Source organism: Theropithecus gelada, chromosome 13 (assembly GCF_003255815.1).
Source record: "Theropithecus gelada isolate Dixy chromosome 13, Tgel_1.0, whole genome shotgun sequence".
NCBI classification, from domain to species: Eukaryota; Metazoa; Chordata; class Mammalia; order Primates; family Cercopithecidae; genus Theropithecus; species Theropithecus gelada.
In genome coordinates this window covers 30,341,539-30,363,126 of record NC_037681.1, presented here as the reverse complement: position 1 = coordinate 30,363,126, position 21,588 = coordinate 30,341,539, and the positions used below count along the sequence as shown (strand labels likewise).

General features: G+C 39.3%; 1 protein-coding gene across 1 annotated transcript in view; it reads right to left on the bottom strand.

Annotated features, from left to right (window-relative positions):
- The window catches only part of TAF1B (TATA-box binding protein associated factor, RNA polymerase I subunit B), an 85,008-nt gene that overhangs the window by 33,544 nt on the left and 29,876 nt on the right, over positions 1 to 21,588 (bottom strand). Inside the window, exon 8 of the mRNA XM_025353793.1 lies at positions 17,757 to 17,856. Within this exon, the coding sequence (XP_025209578.1) occupies positions 17,757 to 17,856 (100 nt within the window). The remainder of the gene's footprint in view (positions 1 to 17,756; positions 17,857 to 21,588) is intronic.

Below are 21,588 nucleotides of genomic sequence, written 5' to 3'. Positions count from 1 at the left end.
GGGACTACAGGCGCCCACCACCTCGCCCGGCTAGTTTTTTGTATTTCTTAGTAGAGACGGGGTTTCACCGTGTTAGCCAGGATGGTCTCGATCTCCTGACCTCGTGATCCGCCCGTCTCGGCCTCCCAAAGTGCTGGGATTACAGGCTTGAGCCACCGCGCCCGGCCGAATGTTTTATATATATCACAGAATATTATCCAGCCTGAAAAGGAATGAAATTCCAACACGAGCTACGCTATAGGTGATCCTTAAAGATATTATGCTAAGTGAAATAAGCCAGACGCCAGACACAAACGGACAAATGTTGTATGAGTCCCCATTTATGAGATACCTAAAGAAGTCAAATTCCTAGAGACAGAAAGCAGAACGGGGGTTACCAGAGGATGGAACAAGTGGGGAATGGGAAGTTAGTGTCTAATGCCTATGAGTTTCAATGTGGGAAGATGAAAAAATTCTAGAGATGGATGGTGGTGATGGATGCACAAAAATGTAAATACACTCAATACCACTGAGCTGCACACTTACAAATGGCTAAAATGGTAACTTTTACGTATATATTGCCACCAAAAAAAGTATAAAATGGAACCTAAGTTCTCAGACAAGGTGGCAGGAGAAAAAAAAAAGAAAAAAGGAATCTAAGTAATGTCTGTCTAAAGGAAAAAAACACACACACAACATGTTAAAGAGGTCATAATTAGAAGTGTTATAAAGCTGAAAAATTTTAAAAATTCAGCATATATGAAATATACAGACATTCAAAATTTATACCATTTGCTAATATCTACTTTTATCTTACACAAAACCTCTTAGAAATAGAAATATACCTTTGGGGGAAATACGGAGTTATTAAACTATAATTATTAAAAATGTAACACCAAGAGATGTGTTTGCATTTCCCAGAATAAGAAGCCTGCCAGAATCTTATCCATCAGATACAATGTACTCTGTCAATGACTTACACAGAGAGTAGGGATACTGCTATCTTTTTAGCCTTGATTTTCACTATTTTCATATATGTTAAACTCATAGACCAGTTTCTACATAGACATAGTTCCCAAACAGTTTTAAACAGAATCCTGTTTAAAACAACACATACTTAATAAGGTATAACAGCATTTTGTTTTATACTGACCTGTTGGTTATCTGCTAATTCTACCTCAACTCTTCTGTGGGACAAGGTGAAATAACAAAAGACAGACAGAGATACAGATAAGGCTTATGTGCACTGCTCAAAGCACAATCTCCATCAGAATCCCTTGCAAGATGCTTCCAAAAAACATCTTCTTAGAGCCCACACTATACTTACTGAATCCATTTCTGACACTGGGTCTAAGAATCTGCAGTTTAAACAAGCTCTCCAGGATATTCTTAAGCACACTAAAGCCTGAGAGCGTCTAGAGATTAATGAAATTGCTATGGATCCCCAGAAAACAGAATATGCCAGTTTCAGGAAACAAAAAATAAAATGCAGAGGCTATTTTTCTTGTAGACAGGAGGAAGTGCTCAGATAGTTTAACTCTCCAAGTTTGGAAAGAGAGGCACATATACACATTCCAGTGAGGCCGAGATGATGGTAGCCAGGGGCGGCAGGGGGGCGGGGGGGGGGGGCACGGGGAAGTGGGCCAGGAACACAAGAAAACACCAGCTGGCTTGTCTCCCTCATGCTGTCTGGGAGGGAAGAGTAGAAATGAGGGAACCCGATCATCATGCTCACCTCAATTTCCCTCAAGTAGACTTGAAACCTGTCAGATTATTATGCTAACAAAGATTGCACAAACAATCCCAAGCACTACATGTGGCCTGCAGAGTAAGAAGGTGAATAAATCCAGAGTCAGGTTTGAAGACTCCGGGCAGATCAAAACAATCCAATAAGGCCTTCATTTGAAGGTGCTTAAGAAGTGACTGACAGCTCTGGAGGAGACTTTTTCTTCCTTCCACCGAAAGAAACCCAGTTTCACAAAGGGTGTAAGATTGCTCCAAGGCAAAATGAATCATCCTGGCTAAGTGCCACGCAGTGGGTTTGGCTGACCCAGTATTACATCTTTTCTTTTTACTCATTCAGGGAGAAGATCAGAATGCTGTTGATCAACATTCAAAATATTGGAGATGCACTTCAGAATAAATTTCCAGTTTCCTCTTTATCCCTTCTTGCTGAGTCTAGCAAGGGATGATGAAATGACTAACTCTTGAGAGGATTGAGAAACACTGCCAAGGACTGTGGTAGAACAGTATCTATGTTACATATTATCTATTTTTAAACTCATCTGTAGGTTTAAAATATATAAAGAAAATCAAGGCTGAAAACGATAGAAGTAGACCTATTGTAAGTCACTGACAGAATAAATTGTATCTAATACAGACAAGTATGTCTAGACCAAATACTTTGGTTCAATCAATGATCTGATTATTTGGTATGCTGTGAAGAGATGGTGCCCCTGAAAGATAACTAGATTTTCCGTTTATTCTACGAGGTAAACTGAAAGATTTTTGCTAGAAGTAAATAGGGCTTCAAGTCAGCACCACACTCCAGAAAGCTGAGTCACAAATGGAGCAGCAGAAGAGGCAGAGGCAGAAAAAGGAGAAGAGGGTTATCTCCAAATTAATTTAAGTAAATGAAATGAACTGGCTATCTACCTGGGCTCACGAATCACAACTAAGAAAAAGGAGATGGCTGGAAAGACTAAAATTTAATTTGCACACCTCTCCTGAGCTCTGCTCCTAAGTCAGGGTAATGGCAGGAAGACTGAGACTCTCACGCTGCTTGGAAAAAGAAAACAAACCACATCAACTCTCTCTGTATTCCATGTCCCTCTGCTTTAAGTGAGGTTTGCCAGATTTTGTTGTAATTAAGACAGAGGGGCCACTGAAATACTAACACAACAACTTAATGGAAAGAAACAGCTCACCTGGGATAAAGGTTTGAAAAGGGTTTTTTTGTTTTTTGTTGTTTTTTTTTTTTTTTGGTTTTTAGATGTGCTCTCAACTTTCTGGAATAACAAAAATAAAACAAAACCAAACACAGAAGGAAAACAGTCCCCAGCAGCCCACACACAAAACTCCACTGGCATATCTTCATCGCCATCTCCTAGCACAATTGCACCTTTTGTCATTTCTGGTGGAGGTACAGCTGCTGAAGAAGCCAAGACTTAGTGGAGAAAGCTAAGGCATGGAAGCAGGGAAGAAAAGGCGTCCTTTGTTAATGAAAAGCCGTTTCCATTTAAAAGTTTCAACATACTATAGAATAGTGAATGCACTTTTGTGAGCAAAAGCAAAAAGCACACAATGAAGAAAAGCTGCCTGTCAATTAAATCAACAGTCATCTGAAGGCAACACAAACCACCTCTTCTTGAAAAAAGAGGGAAGGAAGGGAGGGAAGAAGGGAGGGAGTGTGGACATTTACTACACTTGGCTGAGGATATGTCTAAAAGGTATAATAAATGTGACATACAGGGCTTCTAGAGTGATACAGGTCCATTTCATTACAATAGTAAGAAATTACAAGTTTAATACTTTTTTTAAAAGACCACAAAGCTACAATAAATTGTTCCAGCATGCATTAAAAACAGAGTGCTTGGGAAAGCATTTTATTGAATTTCACAAATTTACAGCGAGTTTATTTTCCTTCATGAAGCAATACTTTAAGACAGGTAAGGACAGGCTAGAGTTTCTGTTACACAACAGCAGGCTCCCGTGATAAACCTGATTACAATACCCTGTCAGAGGCAGACTTCCTGCTCAGCTATTTAAAAAAAAAAAAAAAAAAAAAAAAAGGAGTGCAGTGCCTCACCCTTACTTACTCTTATTGTTGTTTTGAGGCAAAGATTCAGCAGAGAAAAAGCTAATGCTAAGTGCACCTGTTAATCCAAACAGATATCAAGACTCTCCATAACAAAGGAAAATTAATGAGGAATAAAACTACCAGAAGTAATGACAAAGCACTATATTTATGGAAAAAGAATAAAATGAATTCCACATGTATCATGATGCATAAATACTTCACCCTGCATTTTTAATCTGCTAGACTTTTCTTAATGACAGTAAACCTACTATGTAGTAGAAAAAAATACGTTTTTTTTTTTTTTCTTTTGAGACAGGGTCTCACTCTGTTGCCTAGGCTGTAGTGCAGTGGCACAATCACAGCTCACTGCAGCCTCCACTTTCTGGGTTCCGGTGATCCTCTCACCTCAGCCTCCTGAGTAGCTGGGACCACAGGCAGGTGCCGCCACATCCAGCTAATGTTTGTATTTTTTGTAGAGCCAGGGTTTCACCATGTTGCCCAGGCTGGTCTCAAACTCCAGGGCTTAACGGATACTCCCACCTCACCCTCCCAAAGTGCTGGGATTACAGGCGTGAGCCACCATGCCCAACCACAAAAAATATTTTTTTTATGTTCAAAATCTAGTCTTCTGGGGATTTGTGGTGAACATATTGCTTTATGTGAAATATAGTCTTGGCCCTGAGGACGAGGCCTTTTTAGAAACGTGTTGTCAACTTGCACAGGCAAACACAAACCTTATAAACAAATACAAAGTTATGAACTGCTGACCAATGAGGATTTGCCAACTGAACAGGAGATAATAATTTGTTTTGGCCCCAGGATCAGAGCTGGTAAAAACCTACTGGAGTCCTCCTTAATGTGTGTGTTCTCCAAACACTCTGCTGATTGTTGCACAGCCATGTTCCAATTTCACATATCTGTAGCAATGAAGTTTAAAAGATGGTATCAAGAAGAGTAGATAATCTCAAAATAATTTCTATTTGATTTTGGAAGGGTTATATGATTACTGTTGCAGCAGATTTACCTCTGCCATTACTCGGTTTAGTTTAGGCTAGTGTAAAACCAAGTTCCCATTCTCTCCTCCTGGGAGGGAGAGGTGAGGGAACCCCAGGCATACTGGGTACTGGGGCATACTGGCCCAGGATGAAACAAAATCACAGGTAATCCACACAAAATCATCAGCTTCACTTAGCAAACATGAGGTATGATTCTAAAAGAAATATAAATGTAGCCTCAGATATATTTTCTAGCCTGAGTAACTCACTATTGGTTTCAGCATATCGGTAAGAAACTGAACTGGTAACTTTTTCATATGAATGATACTGACACACCCATAACTCTTATTTTTAAATGTCCTTGCTTACAAGCAGAAGTTATATCCCTTATATATTTACCACTAAAATTTAACAGAATGTTTTTTCTTTAAATTTTTCTTTTTTTTTTTTTGAGACAGAGTCTTGCTCTGCCACCCAGGCTGGAGTGCAGTGGCCGGATCTCAGCTCACTGCAAGCTCCGCCTCCCGGGTTCCCGCCATTCTCCTGCCTCAGCCTCCCGAGTAGCTGGGACTACAGGCGCCCGCCACCTCGCCCGGCTAGTTTTTTGTATTTTTTAGTAGAGACAGGGTTTCACCGTGTCAGCCAGGATGGTCTCGATCTCCTGACCTCGTGATCCGCCCGTCTCGGCCTCCCAAAGTGCTGGGATTACAGGCTTGAGCCACCGCGCCCGGCCAAATTTTTCTTAACCAAATGCTACTATTTAGTGGCCTTCTGATATATTGTGTAATAAATACATCAGAAGCAGTTTGGAAATTTCCTACCTGTGTGAGAAAAACTCCCCAACAGAACAATGTGAATTTTACTGAAAATAAAGTGTTTAAACTTACTGTTTTATAGTTATTTCAAATCACGTAATCAATAAACACAGACTATCCTTATTTTGTAGATGGAATTACAGGTTTTATAGAATCTATAATATAGATAATAAAATAGAAGCATTAAATATGGTCTTTATGCTCAATTAATTTACACTTTTAGTTAGGGATATAAGACATACACAATCGCCGGGCGCGGTGGCTCAAGCCTGTAATCCTAGCACTTTGGGAGGCCGAGACGGGCGGATCACGAGGTCAGGAGATCGAGACCATCCTGGCTAACACCATGAAACCCCGTCTCTACTAAAAATACAAAAAACTAGCCGGACGAGGTGGCGGGCGCCTGTAGTCCCAGCTACTTGGGAGGCTGAGGCAGGAGAATGGCGTAAACCCGGGAGGCGGAGCTTGCAGTGAGCTGAGATCCGGCCACTGTACTCCAGCCCGGGCTACCGAGCAAGACTCCGTCTCAAAAAAAAAAAAAAAAAAAAAAAAAAAAAAAAAAAAAAAAAAAAGACATACACAATCAAACCATGCATGACATACTCTCTTTTACTCCTCTCTTTTATAAATTCTATTTAGACAACATCCTTTGCTGCCTTTGAAATTTTGAAAAATGCAAAATAATACATACACTATATCTGTAAGCTATGAAGCATGATAATAATAAACGCCTATGAATCCACTACCCAACTTAAGAACTAAAACATTATCAATATTGTTGTATCTACCAGCGTACTTCTTCCCTGTCCCATCCCTCTGTCTCCCCCTCCAGAGGTAACTACTTTACTGAATTTTGCTCATTGTTAACTTGCCTTTTAAAAAGACAGTATTATACCATAGTATGTAGTTTTCTGAGCTTTGCCTTTTTTTTTAAGTTATGATTATTATTTGAGACAGGGTCTTGCTCTGTCGTCCAGGCTGGAGTGCAGTGGCATGATCATAGCTCACTGCAGCCTTGACCTCCCAAAGCTCAACCAATCTTCCCACTTCAGCCTGCCTAGTAGCTGAGACAACAGGGCGAGTCACCACATCCAGCCTGAGCTTTGCCTTTCACACTCTATATAATGTTTCTTAGGTTCATTCACTTTGCTTGTAGTTGCAGTTCATTAATTTTCATAGTGGTTTAATGTATCATTATATGACTATATCACATTTTATCCATTTTCCTGTTGATAGACATTAAGATTGTTTCTGGTTTGGCTTATTTTTTCATTACTTAGCTACCTTGTTTTAGTCTTTTAAAGTACTCAGGAGTAATATAACTTATAATCAATGATTATAACTTATAATCAGGTCAGGATGGATATAACTTATAATCAATGATTCAGAAATAAAATTACACAGGTACACACGTAGGTAAGTAGACAGGGAAAATGGCACAAATGATCAAACAATGGTATAAAATGCTAACAACAGTTAAATCTGGGTACAGGATACATGGGTATTCTTTGTACTATTCTTAGTTTTGCAACTTTTCTATAAATCTAAAATTATTCCAAAATAATGTTTTTAAAGTGCTCTCCAAGATGTAAGCGGAAAAAAGCAAAGTGCAATGGTTGCTACCAAGACATAATCTCATATTATTTTCTTTGCTTGTATCTTCCACCAAAATCTCTAAGAAGTCTCTCTACCTTTTTACCCTGTCCCTTCACTCAAAATTAATTTAAAAAGATGAAAGGTAACCGCTGGTAAGGATGCAAAGAAAAGAGAACTCTTGTACGTTGTTGGTGGGAATGTAAATTACCGTAGCCATCACGGAAAAACTTAAAACAGAACCACCATATGACCCAGCAATCCTACTGCTGGATATATATCCAAAAAAATCAAAATCAGTATGTTGAAGGGGTTCACTGCAGCATAATTAACAAAAGCCAAGATATGGACTCAACCTAAGTGTCCATCGATGGATGAATGTAAGAAAACATAGTACTGATATCGAATGGGAAACTATTCAGCCTTAAATTCAGAGGGAAATTCTGTCATTTGCGACAACATGGGTGAACCTCGAAGGCCCATAAGTAAAATAAGCCAGGCATAGAAAGGCAAATACCGCACGATCTCACTTATATGAAGAATCCAGGCCTGGGTGAAGCTGAGGAGGGAGGGAATGGGGAGTTGCTGGTCAAAGGGTACAAAGTTTCAGAAGACAGAAGGAACAAGTTTTGAGATCTACTGCACAGCAGAGTGACTACAGTCAATAATAATGTATAGTCATGCGTAGCTTAATGACAGAGATACTTTCTGAGAAATGCATCATTGGCAATTTCATTGTGTGAAGAGTGTGCTTATGGTACAGCCCACTATACACCTAGGCTATATGAGATAGCCTATTACTCCCAGGCTACAAACATGCATTGCATGTTATATACTGCTGAATGCTGCAGGCAACTGTAACACAATGGTAAGTATTTATGTATCTACACATAGAAAAGGTACAGTAAAAATACAGCATAAACAAACTGTACACTTCTACAGGGCACTAACCACGAATGAAGCCTTTAAGACTGAAAGTTGCTCTGGGTGAGCCAGTGAGTGAGTGGTGAGTGAATGTGAAGACTTACAATATTATTGCACACTACATAAATGCTGTATACTTAGGCTACACAAAATTTATAAAAAATATGCTTCTTTCTTCAGTAATAAATGAATCTTAGCTTACTGTATCTTTTCTATATAAACTTTAAAAAAAGTTTAACTTTTTGACTCTTGTAATAAAACTTAGTTTAAAACACAGACATCCTGTACAGCTATACAAAAATGTTTTTTTCTTTATATCCTTATTCCGTAATACACTTTTTTCTATTTTAAAAATTTTTATTTTTATTTTTTACTCTTTAAACTTTTTTTGTTAAAAACTAAAACACAAACACACACATGAGCCCAGGCCTATATGGGGTTAGGGGCAGTAACACGCATGGAGCTGTCATCTCCTGTGGTAACAATGCCTTCTTCTGGAATATCTCCTAAGGAACCTGCCTGAGGCTGTTAACTTTTTTTTTTAATAAGTAGAAGAAGTACACTCTAAAGTAATGATTACAAGTACAGTAAATACATAAACCAGTAACAGTAACACAGTTATTATCAAGTATTATGTACTCCAAATTATATAAATGTATTAAATTATCACATGTACCCCAGAAACAGGGAGATATATCAGGCATCATTTTAAATCTTTAATTAAAAAAATTAAGCATACCAAAAAAAATTCTTACACCTTAGAAGGAAATAAAGTTGGGGAATAAAAGAAACAGGACAGTAATTTTAAAAAGGTATTCTGTATCATTCATAATTATATATGCTATACTTTTCTACCACTGGCAGAACAGGTCTGTTTATAGCAGCATCACCACAAACACACAAGTAATGTGTTGTGCTAAGAGGTTATGAAGTCTACAACATCATTAGGTGACAGGAATTTTTCAGCTCCATTACAATCTTATTAGACCACCGCTGTATATGTGATCCATTGTTGACTGAAACAGTTATACAGCACATGACTGTATTGTATACTTTAAAGTAAGAGAGTAGGCCAGGTGCAGTAGCTCACGCTTGTAATCCCAGCACTTGGGGAGGCCGAGGTGGGCGGATCACCCGAGGTTGGGAGTTCGAGACCAGCCTGACCAACATGGAGAAACCCTGTCTCTACTAAAACTACAAAAAATTAGTCCACCGTGGTGGTGCATGCCTGTAATTCCAGGTACTCAGGAGGCTGAGGCAGGAGATAACGCTTGAACCTGGGAGGTGGAGGTTGTGGTGAACACAGATCGTGCCATTGCACTCCAGCCTGGGCAACAAGAGTAAAACTCTGTCTCGAAAAAAAATAAAATAAAAAATAAGAGAGTAAATTTCAAATGTCTCACCATAAAAATGATAGGTGTGATAGGTGAGGTGACAGATATGTTAATTAGCTTGATATAATCGTTTCACATGGTATATATATCTCAAAATATCACTGTACCCCGTACATGTATATAATTATAATTTGTCAATTAAAAACAATATTACTTCAAAAAAGAAAAAAATAGATCAACAAAAGGGATTATTACTAGGGCAGATATTTAGGGGAAGAGATTTAAGTAAAGATCAGATTAGTGACAATATTCATGAATAGAGACTACAATTTAAAAAAGTCTAAGAATGAATGAGCAACAAGATGCTTTTAGGCATTTGAGAAAGAACTGTTTGGGTAATACCTAAAAAGCATCTGAATACTGACTCTATTTCTAAATGTCTAAAAATCAGTATTTGGAACACTTCTGTTTCTGCCCATGAAGGATTACCGACTATGGGAATTGACCTTCCACCGTATCCAACAGAGAACTGGAAAATATATATGAAAGAACAGGTTCAAGCATTGGACAACAGACAGCATGGGACACTAATCCTAAGAGAAGAGAAACAAATGGCCCCAGCTTACTGCCTGGAGGCAGTTTCCAAACTGCAGTGCAGTGCAAGGGTGAGAAGTGAAACAGAGCTAGGTGGTCTTGATGGGCTGAGGAGACAGAGACTGGAGTTTCTGGAAGCTGAGGTGGCTAAAATTTGCAAGCTTAGTACCAGAAAGGACAAAATTGCATAGACAGAGATCCAGAGACCTGCAAAGGAGCCCTCTCACATGTTTGGCTGGGTATCAATATGTGCATGTATGAGAAAATATCTGAGGCCAGCAAAAAAAATAACAGAAAAGCAGTAGAGCAAACAATTTCCAAAGCTCACAGAAGGCAAACAGTCAAACTGCAGAGACCTCGTAATATCAGAGGCACTGGGTAGAGTCTTTAGTATGGATATACCTTAGTAGTAAGGCTAAAATAGTCCCAGAAAAAAGGGACTATTAATAACAAACCACAAAAAACTTAAAAACAAGCTTCTAAAGGATTAAACTGTTCTTCAGGTTACTTAATTATATACCAGAACAAAAAAATCTAGCACTCAACAACGTAAAAATTACAATGACTGCATCTAATAAAAAATTACCAGTCATGCAAAGAGGCAGGAAAATATGATACATAACCAATCAATAAAAACAGGCCGGGCGCAGTGGCTCATGCCTGTAATCCCAGCACTTTGGGAGGCTGAGGCGGGCGGATCACGAGGTCAGGACCATCCTGGCAAAACACGGTGAAACCCCGTCTCTATTAAAAATACAAAAAATTAGCCAGGTGTGGTGGTGAGCACCTGTAGTCCCAGCTACTTGGGAGGCTGAGCCAGGAGAATGGCGTGAACCCAGGAGGCGGAGCTTGCAGTGAGCGGAGATCGCACCACTGCACTCTAGCCTGGGCAACAGAGTGAGACTCCATCTCAAAAAAAACAAAAAAACAAAAAAACAGACCCAGACATAACAAAGACAATGGAATTGGTAGACAAGGGTTTTAAAACACCTATTACAAATATTGTCAATATAGTCAAGAATATAAAAGAAAACAACATAATGAGAAGAGAAAGAGAAGAAATAAGACTAAAATGGAAGTTCCAGAAATGAAAAATGTAGTATCTGAAATGAAAAACATATTGAATGGGTTTAACGACACATTAGAAGATACTCAAGTAAAGATCACTGAATTTGGAGACATAACAATAGAAATTATCAAAACAAAACATACTAAGCAGAAAGGCTGGAAAAATAAAAAGAAGGAAAAGCTCAGGGAGCTATGGTACCATATCAAGTGGTCTAGCATGTAATTAGTGTCCCAGAAAAATGCAAGTGGAGGCCAAAAAATTTAAACAAATAATGGATGAAAAACATCCAAGTTTGATGAAAACTGCACACCCATAAATCTAAGGTAAATAAAACCCAAGCAGAAGGCTGGGTGCAGTGGCTCCCACCTGTAATCCCAGCACTTTGGGAGGCTGAGGCAGGTGGATCACCTGAGGTCAGGAGTTCAAGACCAGCCTGGCCCACATGGTGAAACCCCATCTCTACTAACAATACCAAATTAGCCGGGTGTGGTGGCGCATGCCTGTAATCCCAGGTACTCGGGAGGCTGAGGTAAGAGAATCACTTGAACCCAGGAGGCGAAGGTTGCAGTGAGCCGAGATCATGCCACTGCACTCCAGCCTGGGTGACAAGAGCAAAACTCTGTCTTAAAAAAAATAAAAAAATAAAAAAACAAACCCAAGCAGAAGAAACATAAAATAAAGAAAACTGTAACAAGGGACATAATAATCCAATTGGTGAAATCCAATGATAAAGAGAAAATCTTAAAAAGCAGCTAAAGGATAAAAGGCACATTATATAGAGAACAGTAAAGATAAGAATTATAGCAGATTGACATCAGAAATTAGGCAGGCCTGAAGATAATGGAATGATATCTTTAAAGTACTGAAAAAAAGGTATGAGACCAGATCTATACCTACTGAAAATGTCTTTCAAAAATTAAGGCAAAGTTAGGACTTTTTTAGAACAAGAAAAGCCACAATAATTCACTGCCAGCAGATTTGTACTCAAGAAATGTTAAACGATGTTTTTTAGACAGAAATTGGAATCTAAATAAAAAGATTACCAGAAATGGCAAATACACAGGTAAACATAAAACAATTTTTCTCATTTTAAATCTCTTGAAAAGATAAATGATTGCTTACAGAAAAAAAAAAAAATCCCAATGCATTATGGGACTTACAGTAAGGTAGAAGTGAAATGTTTGACACTCAAGGACGGGAGGAGGGAAGTGGAAGTATTCTGTTGTAAGGTCTTACCCTATACAAGTAATGGTATGTTATTAGTTGAGGTAGACTGAGAAAAGGTAAAGATGAACACTGTAAACCCTAGAGCAACCACATAAAAAAAAAAATAAAAACAAAGAGGTATAGTTAATAAATTAACAGTGGAGATAAAATGAAATTATAAAAAAATTCTTAATTAAGCCTGGGCATCATTGCAAGACCATATCTCTAAAAAAATTTTTTTTAATTAGTTGGCCATGGTGGTATGTGCTTGTAGTCCTAGCTACTAGGGAGGCTGAGGCAAAAGGACTGCTTAAGCCCAGGAGTTTGAGGTTACAGTAAGCTATGATCATGCCACTGTACTCCAGCCTGGGCGACAGAATAAGACCCTATCCCTTAAAAAAAAAACAAAAAAACAAACAAACAAAAAAAACACATAAAACAAAAAAATTCTTAATCCAAAAGAAGGCAGGAAAAGAAGAAAAAAAGAAAAAAAGAGATGAGACAAGTAATAGCAAAATGGTGGATTCAAACCCAACTATATTGATAATTTCATCAAATGTAAATGGCTTAAACATACAAATTAAAAGGCAGAGATTATCACTTAGATGTTTAAAAATCAACACCCAATGACATACTAACTACAGAAAACCACTTTAAATATAAAGACACAGATAGGTCAAAAATAAAAGATTGGAAAAAGATATGCTGTGCAAACATCAATTAAAAAAAACTTGGAGTGGCTATATTAATATCAGACAAGTAGAAATAGCACCAGGAGAAAAAAATGACATTAGATAATGATAAAGGAGTCAATTCATCTAGAAGACAAAATACTACAAATGTTACACACCTAGTAACAGAGTTCCAGTAACAGAAGCAAAAACTGATAGGATGTGAAAAAAAAGTTGCAATCATAGTTGGAGATTTCAAAACTCTTCTCTCAGTAACAGATGAGTAAAAATTAGTATTTGAATGGTTTCAGATCAAACAGCAAGTAAACATAACTCATTTAACCTCTTAATTTACAAAACTTGTCGCAAATTGTTAAAACTTAAAAGAGGAAGGAAACAGTTTAGATGTGATACAATACTGAGAAAATAATATTTTAGGTTGAAACTCTGAATTGCTGTCAGAAATAAATGCAGCTATTATAGTTGTAGGTACTTCTGACCACAGTGCCCATAGGTGGGCAATGTAAATCTTTTTTTTTGTTGCCTGGTTGGAGTGCAGTGGCACGATCTCGGCTCACTGCAACCTCCGCCTCCCAGGTTCAAGCGATTCTCCTGCCTCAGCCTCCCCAGTAGCTGGGACTAAAGGTGTGCGCCACCATACCCAGCTAATTTTTGTACTTTTAGTAGAGACAGGGTTTCACTATATTGGCAAGGATGGTCTCGATCTCCTGACCTCGTGATATGCCTCAGCCTCCCAAAGTGCTGGGATTACAGGCATAAGCCACTGCGCCTGGCCGGCAATGTAAATCTTAACTAAAGGCATGAGCTAGGCTTCTGGGAAATGTAAGCCACAATGGCTATCACAGAAACGGTCTCTTAATTTGGTGTATTATATCTCTCTCTCACAGTCCCCTAAACATTTAGTAATAATGGGATCTATTACTATTTGAAAGAACACATAGAATACATTTTTGAAAATAATTACTTTTAAATAGTGAAATTTGAGTGTCTATGTGAGTATATTTAAAATGAAACTAAACTTCTTAAAAAGGAAATTCCTGGTTAGATACCATTTCCAAGCATACAAACTCAGCACAGGAAGCAATATCCTCTGCAAAAAGTTGAATATATGGTAACTGAAATTATACAATACCATCATGAGAAACAAGATACATTATCCTTTCCCATATCCATGGGCTTCCTGGAACCTAATTTGAGAAAACCTAGAAATAAAGGAGGGGGTATAGCTCAGAAGTAGAGCACTGGACGGCAGATCAAGAGAAAACCTAGAAATGAACACATTAAAAAATTAACAGAATCTTAAAATGGAAACGTTATTTTCCAAAATGGTATATATATATTTTTTATCCAAACAGCTTAATTACCCTCTTAATCCCTATCTTGGGAGAAAAGTTTTTCCAGTCTGGAAGGGAGCCTACTGCCATTTGAATATCTGCAATATGTCTGCATTTTGAATATACTGTCTCAAATAATCCTCATGAAAAATCCTAATGAAGAACAGGTTTACTTATTCCCAAGTCATATTTCTTCTTAGGTTTGTTTCCTTATTGGAAAAATAAGAAAAGCGGACTAAATGATTTCCAAATTTCCCTCCAGCTTTAATAATCCATGATTCTACATAAAATATTCTGGTGTCTGTTCCTGAGAAGCTTATAATTTGGTTAGTGAGTTAAAGATAACAACATGATTTCAGGCACTAGCAAAACATTCAAATAACCTTAACTAAGCAAAAACTATCAATTATAACTTGAGTAGTGAATAGCTCTGAGAATTGTTGGAGATTAAGGGAGAGAAGGAGAAAGTGGAGGGAAGGAAGGAGGGTGGGGAGAAAGAAGGGAGACATACAAAACATTTTTATTCACCAAGACAAAGCTTATAGCTAATGCAAAAGTAATAACTTAGTTCCACTCGTCACTCTAGGAAAACTGAGTAACTATGAAGACATAAAGATACACACCTAGAATGAGGGACCCAAACGCCCAAGCTTGCTTTCTGCTCTCCAAATCTATTGGAATTGCTCCCACTCAACTTGTTCTAAGGGTGAAACCAGTTTTGCTTTAAAAATCTAATGTTTCTGCAAATCACTCATAATGACCCACATTCAAAATAAACCATGAATTAATTACATTTATATAATGTTTTTCATGTGGAGGATCAATTATTCTTTCTGTACCAGTGTCACCTTCTATTTGTGTCATGTATAGTTTACAAAGTTCTTTCACACCTGTGATCTCATGTGATCCCTGCTAAACCTCTGTAAGATAAATAGTTCAGCTGATATCCCAATTTTACATACAAAGCAGACATCTCGGAAAGACCGAATGCCTCGCCAAGGTCACACAGATGGTAGTCTGACTTGGAACTACGGTATTTAGGCTTTTTATTCATTGTACCATCTTTCAGCCTGTTTGCCTACTTTTCTGTCCTTGTCACTATCCTTGTTCTTCAAAACACTTAAACAGGTTCTATGAAGATACAGTAAGGATTTGTTACACTATACTTCTATAAAGTACTAATTTTGGAGCATTGAGCCAGAAGGAAATGGATGACTAGAAATACAGCTGAATATGCATGGAACATACCGTAACATTTTATATCTCAGGTTATTAAATATTGGCAGAATTTGCATTGAGTTAGAATGTGGGTCACTATGAGTGATTCACAGTGGGAAGCTCCTCTGTGGGCAGGTCGTCCTGAGAGCACAAGGAAGCGCAGGTCCATAGCTGTGGCTTGGGTGGCTGCAGCAGCACCCAGGGAGCTCCCACCTCAACTGAGAAGGGATGACCAAGCTTAGAGAGAAGCAACCCACTCCAGGGCCTCCTCTCTGCTGAGAGCTGGGAAGACGATGGGATGTAGAGGGGAACAACCCACTCCAGGGCCTCCTCTCTGCTGAGAGAGCTGCAGAGATAATACGACGACTTGCCTGCAGAAAGGAGCTTCCCATTCCAGAGTCTCCTTTCTGCTAGGAGCTGAACACTCATCAGGACACCCTGGCTGCGGAAAGGAGCTGCCCGCTGGGGGAGACTGAGCTATTCTATCACTCAATAAAGCTCCTCTTCATCTCGCTCACCCTCCACTTATCTGTGTACCTCATTCTTCCTGGTTGCAGGCCATGAACTCAGGACCCACAGAATGGCAAGGCTAAAACATCCGTAACATAAACAGGGTTGAGACATGCCCCTTGCTTGCCAGGTTGTGGGCAAAGAGAAGGAAAGAAGGGCCGAAGCCCTTCGGGGAGTCCAGACGTGGGAGCTCCCCGAGCCAGGGCTGTGACTCCCTCTTTGAGGCCCTGTGGCTCCTGGCATCTCCAAGCTCCCAGGCACCACCATGTTCCCTAGTGCCAGCTGTGGAAACTGCTTGCAGCGTGACTGGTCCGGCTGCAGCCTTGCAGAGAGCTGGCAATCATGCTGGCACCTGGAGCTGTCTGCCCTGCTGCAGCAGGTGGCATATCTGACTGTGTGCAGTGGCCAGACCCCATGCTTGCTCACACACCCATCACCATTCCATGCCCGACTTGCCCTTGGCTAGCAAGAGACCCAGGCCAGTAGCGTGAGCCAAGCACAGCCTGCCAAGTGGAGTGGGTGAAATAAGCCTAGTGCAAAACTCAGGCAAAGATGCCACTGGCCACCAAGGTTTCCAGCCAGAAAAACGGCACCCCAAAGATCCTGCAACAATATGACATCCTTCCTATTGCCTTTGATATTATAGCATAACTACAAAGAGAAGTATTTTACAAAATATTCAGGGGCTCTGTCAGCTCTGCCAGGGAGTATTCGTAATCCTTTGACATTCACATTTTCCCTTTGGAAGCACCATTGTGCCATCCTCATTATTGATTTTCTCTTTTTCAATTTTAAATTATCTAATTCTGTCAGCTCTGTGTTTGTCAACCGATTTGCTAGCAATTCTCCTGCATTAATTTCAAAGATAACATGAAATGCTGAAACTTCCATAAAATTTGCAATTTCACTTTATGTCTGCATTATATTAACACTGACAGGCTGGAAAGGGATAAACCTCAACATTAAGTTGAACATCAAAGGATATCTGAATAGAGGTTATCTTTCATCAAAGTCAGGCCACTATTAAACAGCACTCAACAAATGACTCTTACACCGCCAACAATGTCAGGCTCATGAAGTTCTATGAAAATAATTCCTTAAATAGGTGAATGGAGGAAAATATTTAACATTTAGTACACCAAAAAAAACTTCTGATGAGAACCAAGGGGAAATAACCTTTGAGTACCACCAATAGTGACACAAACTCATAATCAAAGGACAGAAACCCTTCCATTGGAGACATGTGAAAACAGATCTAGAAAAAGATAAACTAACGTAAGTGAAGAACTTAAAATGGTACCTTTAGAAACATGACAACAACTTTCTTCTCTTTCCTCCACAGCAATATAGTGTGCAAATAACAACAACAAAACACATCTTTTAGTTAAAAAAAAAATTGAAATTACCTGAAGGTCTCTAGATAAAAGTTCTCAAGTTTAGTCTCAACAATATACCTATCTGCCATGAACACACATCACATTACAGCTATATTTTGAGGATAACCTAAAGGATTAGAGGAATCCACATAAGGAAAATAAAAAATAAAAATTCTACTCTTCATTAAATTATGACTTATGTTCCATATTTGGATAGAACACAAAACAACAAATAACAAGTCAAGCAAGAAATAGAAATTATCATATCACTCTTTTGTCTTTATCACAGACTAGAAAGTCAAAAAGGAAATAACTTACCTCTATACCAAAGATTCCTCTGTCACGCCCATACAATTTCATCTGTTCTGGAAAATGCTGAAAAGCATTTATGTAAGGAATATGGTCTTCTTCAACAAATCTGTATTTTTAAAAAGAAAAAGGTTTAACGAGAGCTACATACTGATATAGCAAAGTAAATGCTTTAAGAAAATCTCTTAAAATTCACAGACATGGTAAGAATTAGTTAAGCATATTCTATTTCCCACGTTTTTAAGGATAATAAATCTGATCATATCTATTATTCTCTTTACCCATATGTTGGCCTATTCAGCCAATTACTGAATGATTCTCTTAAGTTCCTGACTAAATAAATATGTCTAAGAAGGACTGGGCACAGTGGCACATGCTTCTACCCCCAGCTATTTGGGAGGGGCAGCAGTAAGACTGCTTGAGCCCTGGAGTTTGAGGCTACAGTGAGCCATGATCACACCACCGCACTCCAGCCTGGGCAAGAGTGAGATCCTGTGTTAAAAATTTAAAAAAAAGGGCCGGGCGCGGTGGCTCAAGCCTGTAATCCCAGCACTTTGGGGGGCCGAGACGGGCGGATCACGATGTCAGGAGATCGAGACCATCCTGGCTAACCCAGTGAAACCCCGTCTCTACTAAAAAATACAAAAAATTAGCCGGGTGAGGTGGCGGGCGTCTGTAGTCCCAGCTACTCGGGAGGCTGAGGCAGGAGAATGGCTTAAACCCGGGAGGCGGAGCTTGCAGTGAGCTGAGATCGGGCCACAGCACTCCAGCCTGGGTGATAGAGCGAGACTCCGTCTCAAAAAAAAAAAAAAAAAAATTAAAAAAAAAAAAGTGTCCAGCCAGGCACAGTGGCTCATGCCTGTAATCCCAGCACTTTGGAAGGCCAAGGCGGGTGGATCACAAAGTCAGGAGTTCAAGACCAGCCTGGCCAATATGGTGAAACCTCGTCTCTATTAAAAATACAAAAATTAGCTAGGTGTGGTGGCGTATGCCTGTAGTCCCAGCTACTCCGGAGGCTGAGGCAGAAGAATCGCTTGAAACCGGGAGGCAGAGGTTGCAGTGAGCTAAGATAACACTACTGCACTCCAGCCTGGGCGACAGAGCGAGACTCAGTCTCAAAATAAAAAAAGTGTGCAAGAAGTGTGTATCCTACTTGTTAGTTCACCACCAGGCTTTCCAACATGGCATTCCGTGTATCCCTAGCTCCCCTCACATGATAGGCTCCTACTCATAAATCACTCCTGCAAGGAGGTTTACCTTGATCCCCATTTTCTGTGAAAGCCTACCTCCCTTGTCTACCCTTCTGTCTCCAATACCTACAATAGTGCATGTTAGATGTTTGTTGCTGAAAGAACCATTAAGGGTAGGGACCTTGCCTGTTTGCTCACCACTCCACCCCAATGCCTGGTACACAGTGGATCAAATATTTTGAGTCGATTATTGAGTTTGAAGAAAATAACACATATACATAAATACACAAATATATTTATTTACAATCCATTAATTTAACAACAATTTATTGAATACTATATATCCAGTACTATTCTAGACTGCAGAGAAATGGCAGTGAACAAAACAGAAAAACATTCTTGTTCCTATGGAGTTTACATTCTAGTGAGAAAAGAAAGATACAAAACAGATAAGTAAAATCTATAGTATGTTAGGTAGAGTGAAATGTTAAGGAGAAAAACAAGGAGAACTGAGAATGAGAAATGGGGGTCTTGCGACCATGTCAAATATATATATATATCTATATACAAGATATTTAAAATAAAAAAATTAAGGAAAGTGAGCTAAAGACAGGAATAAGTATACAAACTGCATTGCCTTGAGGACTTTGCTGTTGCTAGAGCTGGGCTGACATTTGGCTTTCAGCTTTGTAGAACTTAAAGGATAAAACTGACTCAACTTTTTTTTTTTTTAAAGACGGAGTCTCACTCTGTCGCCCAGGCTGGAATGCGGTGGCATGATCTCAGCTCACTGCAGCCTCCACCTCCCGGGTTCAAGTGATTTTCCTGCCTCATCCTCTCGATTAGCTAGAATTAGTTATAGGCACCCACCACCATGCCTGGCTAATTTTTGTATTTTTAGTAGAGACATGGTTTCACCAGGTTGGTGATCTGCCTGATAAGCCTCCCATGGTGCTGGTATTACAGAAGTGAGCCACCAGTCCCAGCCTCAACTTTAATTTCAAATTAAAAATGTGCTTTAATTTTTAGTCTACTGAAAGTTGAGAATTAAATATTTATATAAAAATGGTGTTAAAGCTTCCCCAGGTAAGTTTTTATTAGTATATTCAGTTTATATAAAAGTATTTATGTGCAGTAATCAGTATTTGTATTATTTTGCAATTATATTTTTGGTTTAATATCATTTTATATACAAGATGTAATGTGTACCTGTCACTTTTTAAACTACCTAGTATTCTACTATGTTAGTGTGCTCATTATTTATGTAGTCTTCACTATGTGATAACACATGCCAGGACTGTGTGGAGTGTTAGGAGTCTGCAGAGAGAAGTAAGAGATGAAGGGTCCTCCGCACTCCCACCCTAACAGGTCGGACAAACAGCCTGCACATGAGTCAGCAGAGGTACTGTCTCAAGCAGCACAACAGAGGAACAGTCAGATCCATAGGAGCAGAAGAAATGAGACCTGCCTAGGGGAAGCAGAAATGTCCGCAAAGAGCAGGTCTTTGGCATCTGGAGTTCTAACAGTTTTTTTCACCATTTATAAACAGTTCTGCTCTTAGCCTCATTCAAAGTTTTTTTTTTAACTTTGAATTTCCTTTTAGAAAAGTATTTATTTCCCTCCCCCCCAAACAAAAACAAAAACAAAAACAAAACAAAAAAAAGCTGCTTACTCAAAGTTCTGAACAATCTATTTCCCTTCCTAGGTGTTAACAACTGGTTCTCTAGATCAGTCCAGGAAGTTGATAGAAAAATTGGCATAGACTAAAAGCATCTCATATGCCTCTCCTGACGAACAGACTTCAGCCTTGTCCCCTGGAAACACTGTCCTTACTTATAATTATGTAATTTTCCCAAGTTTCAACCTATGAAGGGTTAGAAATTTAATAAACTTATTCTTCATCTAAGATCACTGAAAAAGCACTGAATTAGAGTTAAGTCGTGTCTACCTGTAAAACAGATCCTGAACCCAGTCACCACTATCACTGCCATAATCCAAGTTACCATCTCTTGCCTGGAGGATAGCAAAAGACCACCTGGTCTCCATGCTTCCACTCTTCCCTTCCTAGAACTCATTTTCCACAGCTGCCTGAATGATCTTTAAAAAACATCAATCGGATTGTATCTCTCCTGCTGCAACCTTCCAGGGGCTTACTCTCACACTTAAAACCCGGAGTCCACCTGGGTATGAGGTTTCCTTCCGGAGTGATGTGTCCTGAAAACAGCAGACTGCACAGCTTTGTAAACTTTGAAAACGTATTGAAAACCACTGAATTGTGTGTGTGTGTGTGTGTGTGTGTATATATATATATATTTTTTTTTTTTTTTTTTTGAGATGGAGTCTCGCTCTGTTGCCCAGGCTGGAGTGCAGTGGCGCGATCCGCTCACTGCAAGCTCCGCCTCCTGGGTTCACGCCATTCTCCTGCCTCAGCCTCCCGAGAAGCTGGGACTACAGGTGCCCGCCACCACGCCCGGCTAATTTTTTTTTTGTATTTTTAGTAGAGATGGGGTTTCACCGTGTTTGCCAGGATGGTCTCGATCTCCTGACCTTGTGATCCACCCGCCTCAGCCTCTGAAAGTGCTGGGATTACAGGCGTGAGCCACCGTGCCCGGCCTGAACTGTATATTGTTAAACAGTGAATTTTATTATAT